This window comes from Coregonus clupeaformis, chromosome 31 (genome assembly GCF_020615455.1).
Source record: "Coregonus clupeaformis isolate EN_2021a chromosome 31, ASM2061545v1, whole genome shotgun sequence".
Classification (NCBI taxonomy): Eukaryota; Metazoa; Chordata; class Actinopteri; order Salmoniformes; family Salmonidae; genus Coregonus; species Coregonus clupeaformis.
In genome coordinates this window covers 25,875,829-25,894,306 of record NC_059222.1, presented here as the reverse complement: position 1 = coordinate 25,894,306, position 18,478 = coordinate 25,875,829, and the positions used below count along the sequence as shown (strand labels likewise).

General features: G+C 45.5%; 1 protein-coding gene across 4 annotated transcripts in view; it reads left to right on the top strand.

The window, feature by feature from the left end:
• LOC121547304 (serine-rich coiled-coil domain-containing protein 2-like) overlaps positions 1–18,478 on the top strand; it is a 91,058-nt gene that overhangs the window by 65,403 nt on the left and 7,177 nt on the right. The window contains exons 9-11 of one of the 4 annotated variants that reach the window (XM_041858499.2): positions 68–193; positions 8,330–8,417; positions 10,382–10,421. The exons of 1 other annotated variant lie outside the window; for it this stretch is intronic. In XM_041858499.2, the coding sequence (XP_041714433.2) occupies positions 68–193; positions 8,330–8,417; positions 10,382–10,421 (254 nt within the window). The remainder of the gene's footprint in view (positions 1–67; positions 194–8,329; positions 8,418–10,381; positions 10,422–18,478) is intronic. 2 more of the 4 variants (XM_041858496.2, XM_041858497.2) reach the window with 2 other exon arrangements.

The following is an 18,478-nucleotide window of genomic DNA, read 5'->3' as shown; positions in this document are numbered from 1 at the left end:
GAATTGAATGACAGTGTGTTAGTGTCTATGTAAAATTTCAACTGAATGACGTGTCTCTCTTGACTAGGCTGTTCCTGTCAAGGCCACGAGATGCCACTGCCAGCAGCACAGTCCACCTGGAAGAGTTGTGGAAAGAGTGATGGTGACCTACCATGACAAGGCCACACAGACTCCACCATGGAGGGGACATGTTGTGAGTGCTGCTTCCTGTATGTCTCAGAGAGAGAGCGAGTGTCCATCCCACTGTCATGTCCTGATCATATTCACTGTTGGGCACTTGACCTTTGACTTCATACAACTGTTTTTTGTAGGGTTTTCAATTTTCACCATGCAAGTGTTACCTATTCCAAGTCATCTCTGTAGGAGCTGTGAAACATTTATAGCTGTTATAAAGCTATTATAAAGCTCTAACATATATAACTTTATACTGTAGCTGCTGGAGGACACCTAATAGAGTGACTTGGCTAGGTAGGTGCCATTTTTTCACTCTGCACAAACTCTATGACATCCAGTGCTCTCGTCAAGCCAAGCGGCCAGGAGTCTTGAACAGACATCACGTTCCACCTGTAAGGCAGCCTGGGGGCCTTTTGGACAGGATGGAGCGTGGGCAGAACAATGCCAGTTTAGAGGGATGACTGGGCCCATGGGCCCCCCTTTGCTCCTGTCTCCTAAGCAGACTGCCAGTGTATTTGGCTGCGTAGCCGCCTGCCTGTCTGGTACACTACTGCTGTCTGTCTGTATTCTCTGATGAACCAGGGCCTCAGCCACCCATGGGCGGCCTGGGCAGCGTAAATCACAGGACTATCACTAATGACAAACAATAATACATATCCAGGGGGTTAGCGGCCCTTGTTTGCCTGGCCCAAATAAACCAAGCGCACCCCCAGGCCCAGAGCAGAGCAGCACTGAGGCTAAAACGCTCCGCAATAACATGGAAATTGCCTTGGCACGCTGCTAGCCGCCCCGTGATGGACAGGCTTGTTTGGCTAGGCAGCGGCACAAGCCTAATTAGATTTGAAAAAGAAGGCTCCGCTTGAAATATGTCCTGCAATAACGCAGCACAGAGGTCTCATTTTTACGCCTGGCCAAAGGACACCAGCATATACCGGTGAGAGGCGCCTTGAGGTGGGCGGCAGGGAGACATAGTGCTCAATCATAGACACCCGCACCCGGTGGCGGCGCACTTCTGGTCACTTTTGTATCCCACCATGATTGGATTTATTCACTCTCCTGCTTTGCGGTTTTGGAATGAGGTGTGGATGGGAGACCGTAGGGAAATTGGTTCAGTTCAGATTTACAGCTTGGGTTTGTACCTCACCTGAAGATGGTAATGGACAAGTTGTTCCTGGTCGTTTGCAGGGAGGGAGCTGTGGGGTAATGAAAACATGCGTTTCTGGGGTGGAAGAGGAGATAAGAGGACGGGCGAGGCTGCTGTTGCGTTCACCAAGCCCAAGGCACATACCTTGCCTGTAATCCATGGCTTCTGGTTGCGGTATGTACGTACACTCACTGTGGGTACAACATCGTCGAGGCACTTATTAATGAAGCCCGTGACTGATGTGGTAAACTCCTCAATGCCATCGGATGAATACCAGAGCATATTCCAGTCTGTGCTAGCGAAACAGTGCTGTAGCTTAGCATCCGCTTCATTGGACCACTTCCGTATTGGGTACTTCCTGTTTGAGTTTTTGCTTGTAAGCAGGAATCAGGAAGATAGAGTTTGGTCAGATTTGCCAAATGGAGAGCGAGGGACCTTTGTATGCGTTTCTATGTGTGGAGTAAAGGTGAATTAGAGTTGTTTCGCCTCTAGTTGCACAGGTGACATGCTGGTAGAAATTAGGTAAGACAGATTTAAGTTTCCCTGCATTAAAGTCCCCGTCCACTAGGAGCACCGCATCTGGATGAGCATTTTCTTGTTTGCTTATGTCCCTATACAGCTCGTTGAGTGCGGTCTTAGTGCCAGCATCGGTTTGTGGTGGTAAATAGACAGCTATGAAAAATATAGATGAAAACTCTCTTGGTAAATAGTATGGTCTACATGTTATCATGAGGTATTCTAACTCAGACGAGCAGAACCTCGAGACGTCCTTAATATTAGAGAGCGCACACCAGCTGTTGTTAACAAAGAGACACACACCGCCCCCTTGAGCTTACCCTAAGCTGCCGTTCTGTCCTGCCGATGCATAGAAAAACCAGCTAGATGTACACACAGTGGCCAGTTTATTAGGTACTCCACCCAATTCACGAAAATGGTTCGCTCCTACAGACAGTGAGTCACGTGGCCATGGCTTGCTATTTAAAGCAGACAGACAGGCATTGAGGCATTCAGTTACTGAACGTTGAACGTTAGAATGGGCAAAACAAGTGCCTAAGCGACTTTGAACGTGGTATGGTCGTCGGTGCCAGGCACGCCGATTCCAGTGTCTCAGAAATGGCCGCCCTCCTGGGCTTTTCACGCATCAGTGTCTAGGGTTTACGGGGAATGGTGCGACAAAGAAAAAACATCCAGTCAGTGGCAGTCCTGTGGGCGAAAACAGCTTGTTGATGAGAAGTCGAAGGGGAATCGCATGAATCGTGCAAGCTAACAGGCGGGCCACAGACAGGCAAATAACGGCGCGGTACAACAGTGGTGTGCAGAACAGTATCTCGGAATGCACAGCTCGTCAGTCCTTTTCACGGATGGGCTATTGCTGTAGACGACCACACCGGTTCCACTCCTATCAGCTAAAAACAAGAAGAAGCAACTCCAGTGGGCACATGATCACCAAATCTGGACAATTGAGTCGTGGAAAAACATCGCCTGGTCCAACAAATCCGGTTCCTGTTGCATCATGATGATGGCAGAGTCAGGATTTGGCGTAAGCAACATAAGTCCATGACCCCACCCTGCCTGGTGTCAACGGGGATAGGCTGTTGGTGGTGGTGTAATGGTGTGGGGAATGTTTTCCTGGCACACGTTAGGTCCCTTTATACCAATTGAGCAACATTTCCATGCCTCAAAGAATTCAGGCAATTCTGATGAGTGTACCTAATAAACTGGCAAGTGTATATTGTCCTTGTTCAGCCACCACGCCGAGAAACATAGCATATTACAGTTCTTCAGGTCCCGTTAATAGGATAGTCTTGAACTGAGCTCGTCCAGTTTGTTCTCTAGTGATTGTACGTTCGCCAATAGAACGGAGGGTAGAGGTGGTTTATCTACTCGCCAACGTAGTTTCGTCAGGGTGCCTGCACGTCAGCCTCTCGTGCCATCTCTTCCGTGTCTCGAGGATTAGGGCTTGGTCTGGGGTGAGCAGTATGTCCTGCGCCGCTGACTCGTTGAAGTAGAAATCTTCATCCAAATCGAGGTTAGTGATCGCTGTTCTGAAGTCCAGAAGCTATTTTCATCACAGGAAACAATGGCATAAACATTATGTACAAAAAAAGTTAAGATCAGCGCAAATGAACACACAAAATAGCAGAATTGGTCAGGAGCCCGTAAAACGGCAGCTATCCATTTCAGCCCCATTCTAAAATGTGTCTTTGGTTCCCTCTGTGAAACTGTCTCTCCCTCATCCCCCGCAACAGGCTTGAGGGACCATTGGAAACGACAAGACATGGAGAATGTCTTTGTGTGATGTCACGAAGTCAAGTCAGAGTTTACTGCAAATCAGGCTGTATATATTCAGAAACTCAAGGGAAAATCTGCCTAGCGGATTAGTCATAGTCCTACTAATCAATACTGATAATTGGAACAGGCAACAATGTATTGATGGAGAGATACTGATGGAGGGTTAGAGAGAAAGAGGGGGAGGGATGAGAGAGGCAACATTAATGAGCTCGTGAAATTATGCTTTCAACCATAATGAGCACAATTGATCTGTGGTGGCAGTACACAAATAATGCATCCCTGCCCCTCAAAGCAAAGGTAAACTCGACACCCAACCAATCCCCTCTCACCGAGCCTCTCGCAGCTTCAATAACAGTACCTGTCACTGTCATGTCAGGTAGCTATGAGTTTAGAGGCGACCCTAGACTTCATTTCTCATCTTCCTCCCCTATGTCAAATCACTCCCTGGCAGGTTCGTCTGAATCGGGGGAGGGGGAGTGTAATTGTATTGTACAGGGAGACATCGCAGGCACCCTGTCTAGGAATGGACTGAGACACAGTGGCGCCACATAGTGTGGGTGTAGCAATGGGGGAATAGGCTGGTGACTCTAGGGAGTGGGGCTGTCCTGCACTAGAGCTGCACCCCATCCCAGCACAATGTTTTCTCAATTTGAGGTGCTGGAGAAATGTGAGGTGTGGGGATTAGTTGAGATGGACAGTCTCCCTGGTCCTCATGTCTGAGTGTCCTGTGTTTGAGAGTATGGTGCTGTAATCTACAGCCCTGTATACAGTGCCTTCAGAAAGTATTCATAACCTTTGACTTATTCAACATTTTGTTGTTACAGCTTAAATTCAGAATGTATTAAATATATATTTTTTCTCACCCATCTACACACAATACCCCATAATGACAGAGGGAAAACATGTTTTTAGATTTTTTCGCACATTTTTTGAAAATGAAATACAGAAATATCTCATTTACCTAAGTATTCACACCCCTCTGCTATAATGCTCCAAATTGAGCTCAGGTGCATCCAATTTCCTTTGATCATCAACTTGATTGGAGTCCACCTGTGGCCAATTCAATTGTTTGAACATGATTTAGAAAGAAACACCTGTCTATAGAAGGTCCCACAGTTGACAGTGCATGTCAGAGTAGAAACTAGACCATAAAGTCAAAGGAACTGTCCTTAGATCTCCGAAATTGAATTGTGATAAGGCATATATCTGGGGAATAGTATAAAACAATTTCTAAAGTGTTGAAAGTTTCCAAGAGCACAGTGGTCTCCATCATTGGAAAATTGAAAAAAAATATGGAACTACCTAGACTCTGCAAAGAGCTGGCCAACCGAGCAACCGGGCAAGAAGGACCTTGGTCAGGGAGGTGACCAAGAACCCAATGATCACTCTGACAGAACTACAGAGTTCCTTGGCTGAGATGGGAGAACCTGCCAGAAGGACAACAGTCTCTACAGCAATTCACCAATCTCGGCTTTATGGGAGAGTGGCCAGATGGAAGCCACTCCTGAGAAAAAGGCACATGACAGCACGCCTGGAGTTTGCAAAAAGGCACGTGAAAGACTCTGAGAGCATAAGACAAAATATTCTGTCATCTGATAAGACACACATTTTACTCTTTGGCCTGAATGCAAAGCGCTATGTCTGGAGAAAACCAGACCCCCATCTAACGCCATCCCTACCGTGAAGCATGGTGGTGGCAGCATCATGCTATGGGGATGCTTTTCAGCAGCAGGGACTGGGAGACTGGTAAGGATAGAGGGAACAATGAATGGAGCCAAATAAAGGCAAATCCTTGATGAGAACCTGCTTCAGAGTGCAAACAACCTTAGACTGGGGTGAAGATTTACATTCCAACAGGACAATGACCCCAAGCATACAGCCAAAGCAATGCTGGAATGGCTTCAGAACAAGAATGTGAAAGACCTTAAGTGACCCAGCCAAAGCCCAGACTTGAATACCATTGAAAATCTGTGGAAAGACTTGAAGATTGCTCTTCACCGCTGCTCCCCCATCTAACTTAACAGAGCTTGAGAAAATCTGCAAGGAAGAAGGGAGAAATATCCCCAAATTCAGATGTGCAAAGCTGATACAGACATACCCAAGACAACTGTAATCTGTAAAGCTGTAATCGCCACCAAAGGCGCTTCTACAAAGTATTGAATACTTATGCAAATGAGATCTTTCTATACTGAACAAAAATATAAACCCAACATGTACAGTGGGGAGAACAAGTATTTGATAAAATGCCGATTTTGCAGGTTTTCCTACTTACAAAGCATGTAGAGGTCTGTAATTTTTTATCATAGGTACACTTCAACTGTGAGAGACGGAATCTAAAACAAAAATCCAGAAAATCACATTGTATGATTTTAAGTAATGAATTTGCATTTTATTGCATGACATAAGTATTTGATACATCAGAAAAGCAGAACTTAATATTTGGTACAGAAACCTTTGTTTGCAATTACAGAGATTATACGTTTCCTGTAGGTCTTGACCAGGTTTGCACACACTGCAGCAGGGATTTTGGCCCACTCCTCCATACAGACCTTCTCCAGATCCTTCAGGTTTCGGGACTGTCGCTGGGCAATACGGACTTTCAGCTCCCTCCAAAGATTTTCTATTGGGTTCAGGTCTGGAGACTGGCTAGGCCACTCCAGGACCTTGAGATGCTTCTTCACGGAGCCACTCCTTAGTTGCCCTGGCTGTGTGTTTCGAGTCGTTGTCATGCTGGAAGACCCAGCCACGACCCATCTTCAATGCTCTTACTGAGGGAAGGAGGTTGTTGGCCAAGATCTTGCGATACATGGCCCCATCCATCCTCCCCTCAATACGGTGCAGTCGTCCTGTCCCCTTTGCAGAAAAGCATCCCCAAAGAATGATGTTTCCACCTCCATGCTTCACGGTTGGGATGGTGTTCTTGGTTGTACTCATCCTTCTTCTTCCTCCAAACACGGCGAGTGGAGTTTAGACCAAAAAGCTCTATTTCTGTCTCATCAGACCACATTACCTTCTCCCATTCCTACTCTGGATCATCCAGATGGTTATTTGCAAACTTCAGACGGGCCTGGACATGCGCTGGCTTGAGCAGGGGGACCTTGCGTGCGCTGCAGGATTTTCATCCATGACGGCGTAGTGTGTTACTAATGGTTTTCTTTGAGACTGTGGTCCCAGCTCTCTTCAGGTCATTGACCAGGTCCTGCCATGTAGTTCTGGGCTGATCCCTCACCTTCCTCATGATCACTGATGCCCCACGAGGTGAGATCTTGCATGGAGCCCCAGACCGAGGGTGACTGACCGTCATCTTCAACTTCTTCCATTTTCTAATAATTGTGCCAACAGTTGTTGCCTTCTCACCAAGCTGCTTGCCTATTGTCCTGTAGCCCATCCCAGCCTTGTGCAGGTCTACAATTTTATCCCTGATGTCCTTACATAGCTCTCTGGTCTTGGCCATTGTGGAGAGGTTGGAGTCTGTTTGATTGAGTGTGTGGACAGGTGTCTTTTATACAGGTAACGAGTTCAAACAGGTGCAGTTAATACAGGTAATGAGTGGAGAACAGGAGGGCTTCTTAAAGAAAAACTAACAGGTCTGTGAGAGCCGGAATTCTTACTGGTTGGTAGGTGATCAAATACTTATGTCATGCAATAAAATGCAATTGGCAGTATTTCCAACCAGCCTCACAACCACAGACCACGTGTAACCACGCCAGCCCAGGACCTCCACATCCGGCTTCTTCACCTGCGGGATTGTCTGAGACCAGCCACCCGGACAGCTGATGAAACTGTGAGTTTGCACAACTGAAGAAATTCTGCACAAACTGTCAGAAACCGTCTCAGGGAAGCTCATCTGTGGGCTCGTCATCCTCACCAGGGTCTTGACCTGACTGTAGGTCACCCATTGAGCATGTTTGGAATGCTCTGCATCAACGTGTACGGCAGCGTGTTCCAGTTCCCACCAATATTCAGCAACTTTGCACAGCCATTGAAGAGGAGTGGGACAGAATTCCACAGGCCACAATCAACAGCCTGTTCAACTCTTTGCAAAGGAGATTTCTTGCGCTGCATGAGGCAAATGGTGGTCATACCAGATACTGACTGCTTTTCTGATCCACACCCCTTCCTTCTTTTTAAGGTATCTGTGACCAACCGATGCAAATCTGTATTCCCAGTCATGTCAAATCCATAGATTTGGGCCTAATGAATTTATTTCAATTGATTGATTTCCTTATATGAACTGTAACGCAGTAAAATCTTTGAAATTGTTGCATGTTGCGTTTATTTTTGTTCAGTGTATATTTCATTGTAAATAAATGTGCTTTTTTTTTTCTTTTCTTTTTTCTGGTCATTATATGTTATTGTGTGTAGATTGGTGAGAAAAAAGATATATTTTGAATTCCGGCTGTAACACAACAAAATGTGAAATAAGCCAAAGGGTATGAATACTTTCTGAAGGCACTGTAGGTCTTTAATGACACACACACACACACACACACACACACACAAAGGCATACACACCAATCCATGATCCTTAGATGCCAGGACGCCTCTATTCCTCTTAAGATGCCATTCCTGTGTGTCTGTGTGTGAATGGAGACCAATCACTCACTTACCAACTCCACGGAGGAATGGCTGGGTTCTATCCTCTCTGTGTCTCTGTCTATCTCTCTGTTCTCTGGTGTGTGTCATTTCCTCTGTGGTGTTTGTCTTCTCTCTGCACAGGGTGTTCTGCCTGCACCTTTCCTCTCTCCCTGGCAGCGCTCGCACCAGGGGACCCTGCGGGCATACATGCCCCACCACAGCAGACAGAGTGAGTCCCTAACTGTGCCCCCACCCCATCCCACCCCCTACCCCTCGCCACCCATACCCTATAGAGCCATGCCATTACCCTGCCACCCTGCTTCAGTCCCTAGAGTTAGAGCATCAAGCTGGCTGGCTACGCCCCCTCCCACCCAGACAATCAAGCAAGTGCAAATTCTCTTTTTCCCTCTAGTTATCATCATTTTCTATCCTCTCCAGTTAGTTCTCTTTTTGCTGCCTCAATTGGTCACTGATTTGTTTTCTCTGTTGATCTCTACGTCAGCATCGCAACCCACTTTTCTAGTTTTCAAGCTGGCTAACATGTTGAAAGGCTCTTCCAGTCCAATACTTGACCTGTAGAGCAGACTTGAGGCCCACAACCTGCCTTGGTAGTAATCTCTCTAGCACCCACTGTTATTGTGTAGCCTTGGCGTTCCATTAAAATAACGCAGAAAAGTCTGAAAGTGCTCCAGTCTCCTCACTAGTCTTTAAAAGCAGTGAGAGCACAGTGACACCTACAATATACAGAACAATTGGTTTCAGTATAAGAGAGAAAATGGAGAGAAAGAGAAACTCTCCGCTAATTCATTCAGTTTTGACCTTTGATCTCTATCTGTGGAACTTGGTAGACTATGGAGCAGTATCCCTCACCTCAGGCCCAAAACTTCCCCAACCTTTGTTTCTCTCCCTCCCCTCAGGCCCAAAACTTCCCCAACCTTTGTCTCTCTCCCTCCCCTCAGGCCCAAAACTTCCCCAACCTTTGTTTCTCTCCCTCCCCTCAGTTCCAAAACTTCCCCAACCTTTGTTTCTCTCCCTCCCCTCAGGCCCAAAACTTCCCCAACCTTTGTTTCTCTCCCTCCCCTCAGGCCCAAAACTTCCCCAACCTTTGTTTCTCTCCCTCCCCTCAGGCCCAAAACTTCCCCCAACCTTTGTTTCTCTCCCTCCCCTCAGGCCCAAAACTTCCCCAACCTTTGTTTCTCTCCCTCCCCTCAGGCCCAAAACTTCCCCAACCTTTGTTTCTCTCCCTCCCCTCAGGCCCAAAACTTCCCCAACCTTTGTTTCTCTCCCTCCCCTCCATCCCCTCATCCCTCTCTTCATCCCTGCCCAGAATCAGCCTCTCCCTTCCTGTCACGCTCGGCAGTGCGGTGGGGCTTTCATCCCACACATTTCAATCAAGAGACACTCTACGTGCATCTGCTAATGAGTGAAGAGTTCCCTCCGTAATTGAACAAATGTTGTATTTATTTTTTTGGTTGAGTGATGCCATTGCTTTTTTTAGTGGCAACCAGGGACTATAGAGGGAGTAACTGAAAAGGGTGACTGTGTGTGTGTTCTATGCATGGTGTGAGTGTTCCAGGTGTTTGTGCTGTGAGTGTATGTGATTGAAGGCTGTCAGTGTGTCATTAATCTCAGAAATCCAGAACTAAAATCTTGAGTAATTGTGTCAGATGCTTGATTAGGTTCTGGTGGGAGATGTATGAGAAATGAGACTAACGAAGTCTCCACCCCCCTTCAAGGAAATTCTCAGCCAAAGCATGGGCCAAATGTCAACTCCCCCTCTGAAATTCAAAAGATTCAAACACCTGCGAAATTGTGATTTGCCCAAATGATCAGTGACAAGGTTCCTTGTTAGTCTTCGTATCCCACAGTCTGTTGACAGACGCTATGATACCTGCGTCTGTCCACAAGAGATTAGTGTGTCATTGAACATGCCCATTGAATGGCACAAAACATTTATATTTCTTAATGAACATTCTTGTGTGTGTATGGTACACATGTACCAAACATGCCTGAGTCTCTCATTTTGTAGTAAAATATGCCTGTGTGTGAAGAATCAATGAATGCAGAATGTACTGATGCCCCTCCATCCATTCTGGACTCCATCAACCTAACCTAAATCACTCTCCTCCTATTTCTCTCCCTTCTTCCTTGTTGTTTCTCTCCCTCTGCCTCTCCCACACTGACCTTGGCAAGGAGTGGAACAGCTTGTGCATTACTTCAGAGATACAGCGTGGTACAGTACCCTTTCAGATTTCTCTCAAACCATCCCTCCTTCCTTTTCTATCCGTTCCCTCCATCTATCCCATCTGCATGATGAGGAATGCCTTGTCCCGGTCTGATGATGCCCGTATCTATCCTTGTCTGGTGGTGTTGTCCCTCCCTAGTGCAGTCTGACTGAACAGTTAGTCTGTGTTTGACAGGCTTCTTCTCATTGTGTTTCTATCAGCCTATCTGCGTCGCCTGCACATCTTCTTCCTCCTACACTCTTCGTCCTCCACCGCCTCCTATGCGCTCTCTCTCTCGCCCCTCTCATGCTCTCTCTCTCTCGCCCCCTCTCTCTCTCTCTCTCGCTCCCCCCTCTTTTTTTTCCCCCCTCGATCCCCCGATGCCCTCCACCTCTCCCCCTACAGGTCTGACTTTGCATCAACCACCTTTCTGGATTTCTTTATTTTATTTAGCAGCTGCTTCTTTCCAGAGCAATTTTATAATCAAGTCAGATTAGTTAGGTTATCTGCTGTTTGGCAAAAAATACAGACAGTGGCATCCACATCTAAACTAATGGATTCAACCACAACAAGATGGAACTGCCTGATAACATGGCAGATTCATGCCTGAATATCTTAACCATTTTCTGGCAAACAAATATCTACAGTAACTGATTTGAATCAATCAGTGAAATGTATTTATAAAGCCCTTTTTACATCAGCAGATGTCACAAAGTGCTTATACAGAAACCCATCTTAAAACCCCAAAGAGCAAGCAATGCAGATGTAGAAGCACGGTGGCTAGGAAAAACTCCCTAGAAAGGCAGGAACCTAGGAAGAAACCTAGAGAGGAACCAGGCTCTGAGGGGTGGCCAGTCCTCTTCTGGCTGTGCGGGTGGAGATTATAAGAGTGCATGGCCATTAAGACTAGATCGTTCTTCAAGATGTTCAACCGTTAATAGATGACCAGCAGGGTCAAATAATAATCAGTGGTTATAGAGGGTGCAACAGGTCAGCACCTCCAGGAGTAAATGTCAGTTGGCTTTTGAAAGCCGATCATTCAGAGGTCGAGACAGCAGGTGCAGTGTAGAGCGAGAGAGCGAGAGGGAGAGAGAGGGTCGAAACAGCAGGTCCAGGACAAGGTAGCACGTCCGGTGAACAGGTCAGGGTTCCATAGCCGCAGGCAGAACAACAGAAACTGGATCAGCAGCACGACCAGGTGGACTGGGGACAGGGACAGCCAGGACTCTTCAGGCCAGGTAGTCCTGAGGCATTGTCCTAGGGCTCAAGTGCTCCGGAAGGGGAGAGGGAGAGAACGAGAGATAAGACAGGAGAAATGCACCAGGTAGGACAAACTGACCCTAGCCACCCGGCACAGACTATTGTAGCATAGATACTGGGGACTGAGACGGGGGGGGTCGGGGGACACTGTGGCCCGGTCCGACGATACCCCCGGACAGGGCCAACCAGGCAGGATATAACCCCACCCACTTTGCCAAAGCACAGCCCCCACACCACCAGAGGGATGTCAACAGACCAATTTACTACCATGAGACAAGGTGGAGTATAGCCCATGAAGATCTCCCCCACCACACGAGCCAGAGGGGGCGCAAGACCGGATAGGAAGACGACGTCAGTGACTCAACCCACTCAAGTGGAGTATAGCTTTTTTTTTAAAAGCCTGGCATGACGTGATGCATCCCGCCTAGGGATGGCATGGGAGAGCACTAGCAAGCCAGTGACTCAGCCCCCTTAATAGGGTCAGAGGCAGAGAATCCCAGTGGAGAGAGGGGAGCCGGCCAGGCAAAGACAACAAGGGTGGTTCGTCACTCCAGTGCCTTGCCGTTCACCTTCGCACCCCTGGGTCAGAATACACTCAAGCATAGGACCTACTGAAGAGATGAGTCTTCAGTAAAGACTTAAAAGTTGAGACTGAGTAAAACCTTGAAATCAGCCCTAGCCTTAACAGGAAGCCAGGCTAGCAATGGAGTAATATGCTACATTTTTGGGGGGGTTCTAATCAAGCAGCTGTATTTAGTACTAGCTGAAGTTTTAGTGCTTTATCCAGGTAGCCGGAGAGTAGAGCATTGCAGTAGCCTAACCTTGAAGTGAGAAAATCATGGATGAGCTTTTGTGCATAATTTTTTGTCCAAGTTTCAGTTTTTTGCAATGTTACAAAGATGGAAAAAAGCTACTCTTGAAATATTTGTGAGAGATCAGGGTCCAGAGTAACGCTGAGGTCCTTCAGTTTTTTGGGGGATGACTATAACCATCAAGATTAATTGTCAGATCAAACAGCAGATCTCTTTGTTTCTTGGGACCTAGAACTAGCATCTCTGTTTTGTCCGAATTTAAAAGTAAAATGTGCCGCCATCCACTTCCTTATGTCTGAAACACAGGCTTCCAGAGTAGGCAATTTTGGGGCTTCACCATGTTTCATCAAAATGTACAGCTGTGTTTCGTCTGCATAGCAGTGAAAGTTGACATTGTGTTTCCGAATGACATCACCAAAAGGTAGCATATATAGTGAAAAACTTTATCATTGATTTGTCAGAGGACAAACCATCCACAGAGACAAACTGATATATTTGCAACATATAAGATCTAAACCAGGCAAGAACTTGTCTGCGTTGACAAATTAATTGAATAAATCTCTAGGGCAATTAAATTAATTAAATTCTTTACATGGTTCCATACCTTATTTTTATGTGGTGAATGCATGGGACATTGACAGATGGAACTGGTCCACAAATGTATATTATTTTCCCCATGTCTCGTCATCCTTCAGACGCCATTATGAAAAAGTGTATTTTCTCCCTCTCTTTTTATCATTTTAATTAGTATTGAAGTCCTGTGTGCTCGTTGGAAATAGCTTGTGGGTATCCATTGTCATTATTCAAATGTGTTTGGAGTCAATTCAGACGTGCAAGAATTAAAATGAAATTAGCGGAGCTGAGCAGTATTTGGAGCATCAGCGATCGGGTGGCAAGGCGAGGTGCTGAATGCAGAGAGCGAGAGACTGTGAGTGGGTGGGCTGGACGGCCTGTGAGCACAGTTTGGGGGATGGGGGTGGGAGTGGATGAGTGGAAAGCTCTGGATTTGGCAGTAGAGCGGTACACTCCATCCCCCCACACACCCACGCATGCGCTTCAGTGTCCCTCTCTGGCACTGGGGAGAAAGCAAGGTGAATCCCTCCTTGAAACACCTGCTGGGCTTTATAAACCAGGCTCCCCTGCTCTCCTCCTCTCCAGTGCTGCGATGGGCTCAAGAAAGCTGTGTCACCTTTCGTTAGCTGCCACTCCCTAATCCCCTTAGAGTTGTCATCCATTATTTATGAAGCCTCGTCCAGGGGCCAGAACCAACCCCCCCCCCCCATCTGTCAGTCTGCAGACTACTAAAGGGGCCAGGGGGACACTACACCAGTGCTGGGAGGCCCCTCTTCTCTTCTACTCTACTCTCAGGTCCCGGACCCTGCTGTCTGAACCTGGCCCTGTCGTCCCTGACTATCTGGACTCTAGGGGAAAAGGATGTTTTTCCTGTTGAAATAGCCCCAGGACTTACAAAGCTGCATTGACATTAAAGCCAGAGATGGGCCCAATACATAATATCAGGGGGAGTGTGGTGGTGTGTAAATGCTGCTGAGCACAGTGCCAGAGGATGGGCTAGTCCAGGGGCAGGTAGCCTAGTGTTTAAGAGCATTGAGCCAGTAACATAAAGGTCGCTGGTTCGAATCCCTGAGCCGACTATGTGAAAAATCTGTCTGTACCCTTGAGCAAGGCACTTAACCCCAATTTATCTTGTATGTCGCTCTGGATAAAACCGTCTGCTAAATTATTTAAATATAAAATGGGCAAGGTGGTGTAGTACAAAGCGGCGGCCAGTGGGTGGCAGTGTGGACTACTGAATTAATCTCCATAGTCAATTAATGGTGGTGATAAGTAGAGGACTGATAAGGCTAAACTTTGAAGCGTCTGATCTGCTGCGATGTCGAAGCTCAAAGCTAGCCGTGTGAATGTTTATGTACACAGATCTCTGTGCAACGGAACAAAAGGATAACTGCACTTACAGTGCCTTCAGAAAGTATTCATACCCCATTCCACGTTTTGTTGGTACAGCCTGAATTTTTAAAAAAATCTCACCCATCTACACACAATACCCCATATTGACAAAGTGAAAATATGTTTTTAGAAATGTTTGCACATTTATTGAAAATGAAGTACAGAAATACACTTAACAAAAATATAAATGCAACGATTTCAAAGATTTTACTGAGATAGAGTTGATATAAGGAAATCAGTCAATTGAAATAAATTCATTAGGCCCTAATCTATGGATTTCACATGACTGGGAATACAGATACAGTGGGGAAAAAAAGTATTTAGTCAGCCACCAATTGTGCAAGTTCTCCCACTTAAAAAGATGAGAGAGGCCTGTAATTTTCATCATAGGTACACGTCAACTATGACAGACAAAATGAGAGAAAAAAAATCCAGAAAATGACATTGTAGGATTTTTAATGAATTTATTTGCAAATTATGGTGGAAAATAAGTATTTGGTCAATAACAAAGGTTTCCCAATACTTTGTTATATACCCTTTGTTGGCAATGACACAGGTCAAACGTTTTCTGTAAGTCTTCACAAGGTTTTCACACACTGTTGCTGGTATTTTGGCCCATTCCTCCATGCAGATCTCCTCTAGAGCAGTGATGTTTTGGGGCTGTCGCTGGGCAACACAGACTTTCAACTCCCTCCAAAGATGTTCTATGGGGTTGAGATCTGGAGACTGGCTAGGCCACTCCAGGACCTTGAAATGCTTCTTACGAAGCCACTCCTTCGTTGCCTGGGCGTTGTGTTTGGGATCATTGTCATGCTGAAAGACCCAGCCACGTTTCATCTTCAATGCGCTTGCTGATGGAAGGAGGTTTTCACTCAAAATCTCACGATACATGGCCCCATTCATTCTTTCCTTTACACGGATCAGTCGTCCTGGTCCCTTTGCAGAAAAACAGCCCCAAAGCATGATGTTTCCACCCCCATGCTTCACAGTAGGTATGGTGTTCTTTGGATGCAACTCAGCATTCTTTGTCCTCCAAACACGACGAGTTGAGTTTTTACCAAAAAGTTATATTTTGGTTTCATCTGACCATATGACATTCTTCCAATCCTCTTCTGGATCATCCAAATGTACTCTAGCAAACTTCAGACGGGCCTGAACATGTACTGGCTTAAGCAGGGGGACACGTCTGGCACTGCAGGATTTGAGTCCCTGGCGGCGTAGTGTGTTACTGATGGTAGGCTTTGTTACTTTGGTCCCAGCTCTCTGCAGGTCATTCACTAGGTCCCCCGTGTGGTTCTGGGATTTTTTGCTCACCGTTCTTGTGATCATTTTGACCCCCACGGGGTGAGATCTTGCGTGGAGCCCCAGATCGAGGGAGATTATCAGTGGTCTTGTATGTCTTCCATTTCCTAATAATTGCTCCCACAGTTGATTTCTTCAAACCAAGCTGCTTACCTATTGCAGATTCAGTCTTCCCAGCCTGGTGCAGGTCTACAATTTTGTTTCTGGTGTCCTTTGACAGCTCTTTGGTCTTGGCCATAGTGGAGTTTGGAGTGTGACTGTTTGAGGTTGTGGACAGGTGTCTTTTATACTGATAACAAGTTCAAACAGGTGCCATTAATACAGGTAACGAGTGAAGGACAGAGGAGCCTCTTAAAGAAGAAGTTACAGGTCTGTGAGAGCCAGAAATCTTGCTTGTTTGTAGGTGACCAAATACTTATTTTCCACCATAATTTGCAAATAAATTCATTAAAAATCCTACAATGTGATTTTCTGGAAAAAAAAATATCCAATTTGTCTGTCATAGTTGACGTGTACCTATGATGAAAATTACAGGCCTCTCATCTTTTTAAGTGGGAGAACTTGCACAATTGGTGGCTGACTAAATACTTTTTTTCCCCACTGTATGCATCTGTTGGTCACAGATATCTTTATTTTTTTTTTAAAGGTAGGTGTGTGGATCAGACCACTATTTGCCTCATGCAGCGCGACACATCTCCTTAGTATAGAGTTGATCAGGCGGTTGATTGTGGACTGTGGAATGTTGTCCAACTCTTCAATGGCTGTGCGAAGTTGCTGGATATTTGCGGGAATTGGAACGCGCTGTCGTACACGATGATCCAGAACATCCCAAATATGCTCAATTGGTGACATGTCTGAGTATGCAGGTCATGGAAGAACTGGGACATTTTCAGCTTCTAGGAATTGTGTACAGATCATTGCGACATGGGGCTGTGCATTATCATGCTGAAACATGAGGTGATGGTGGCGGATGAATGGCACGACAATGGACCTCAGGATCTCGTCATGGTATCTCTGTGCATTCAAATTGCCATCAATAAAATGCAATTGTGTTCATTGTCCGTAGCTTGTGGCACTATTTTCACAACATTGACATCAGCAAACCGCTCGCCCACACTACGCCATACACGTGCTCTGCGGTTTTGTGGCTGGTTGTAGGTACTGACAAATTCTCTAAAACGACGATGGAGGCGGCTTATGGTAAAGAAATTAACATTCAATTATCTGGCAACTGCTCTGGTGGACATTCCTGCAGTCAGCATGCCAATTGCAAGCTCCCTCAAGACTTGAGACATCTGTGGCATTGTGTTGTGTGACAAAACTGCACATTTTAGAGTGGCCTTTTATTGTCCCCAGCACAAGGTGCACCTGTGTAATGATCACGCTGTTTAATCAGCTTCTTGATATGCCACACCTGTCAGGTGGATATATTATCTTGGCAAAGGAGAAATGTGCATATGGAAATGTCTGGGATCTTTTATTTCAGGTCATTAAACATGGGACCAACACTTTACTAAAATGTAAATGTAATGTACATGTTGCGTTTTATATTTTGTTCAGTATAATTTACATAAGTATTCACACCCCTAAGTCAATACATGTTAGAATCACCTTTGGCAGCGATAACAGCTTTGAGTCTTTCTGAGTAAGTCTAAGAGCTTTGCACACCTGTATTGTACAATATTTGCTCATTTATTATTTTCAAAATTCTTCAAGCTCTGTCAAATTGGTTGTTGATCATTGCTAGACAACCATTTAAGTCTTGCCATATATTTTCAAGCAGATTTAAGTCAAAACTGTAACTCGGCCATTCAGGAATATTCATGTTTTCTTGGTAAGCAACTCCAGTGTAGATTTGGCCTTGTGTTCTAGGTTATTGTCCTGCTGAAAGGTAAATTCATCTCCCAGTGTCTGGTGGAAAGTAGACTGAACCAGGTTTTTGCCAGTGCTTAGCTACATTCTGTTTCCTTTTTTATCCTGAAAAACTCCCCACTACAAGCATACCCATAACATGATGCAGCCACCACTGTTTGAAAATATGGATAGTGGTACTCAGTAATGTGTTGTGTTGGATTTGCCCCAAACAACACTTTTTATTCAGGAAATTCTGGGCAGTATTACTTTAGTGCCTTGTTGCAAACAGAATACATGTTTTGGAATATTTTTTATTTTGTTTAGGCTTCCTTCTTTTCACGCTGTCAATTAGGTTAGTATTGTGGAGTAACTACAATGTTGTTGATCCATCCTCATTTTTTTTTACCCATCTACCAATAGGTGCCCTTCTTTGAAAGCCATTGGAAAACCTCCCTGGTCTCTATGGTTGAATCTGTGTTTGAAATTCACTGCCCAACTGAGGGACCTTACAGATAATTGTATTTGTGGGGTACAGAGATTAGGTAGTCGTTCAAAAATCATGTTAAGCACTATTATTCCACACAGAGTGAGTCCATGCAACTTATTTTGTGACTTGTGAAGCACACTTTTACTCCTGAACTTATTTAGGCTTGTCATATCAAAGGGGTTGAACACTTATTGACTCAAGACATTTCAGCTTTTCATTTTTAATTATTTTGTGAACATTTAGAAAAACATAATTCCAGTTTGACATTATGGGCTATGGTGGGTAGGACAGTGACAAAAAAAATCTAAATGTAATCAATTTTTAATTCAGGCTGTAGCACAACAAAATGTGGAAAAAGTCAAGGGGTGTGAATCGCAGTGCTAGC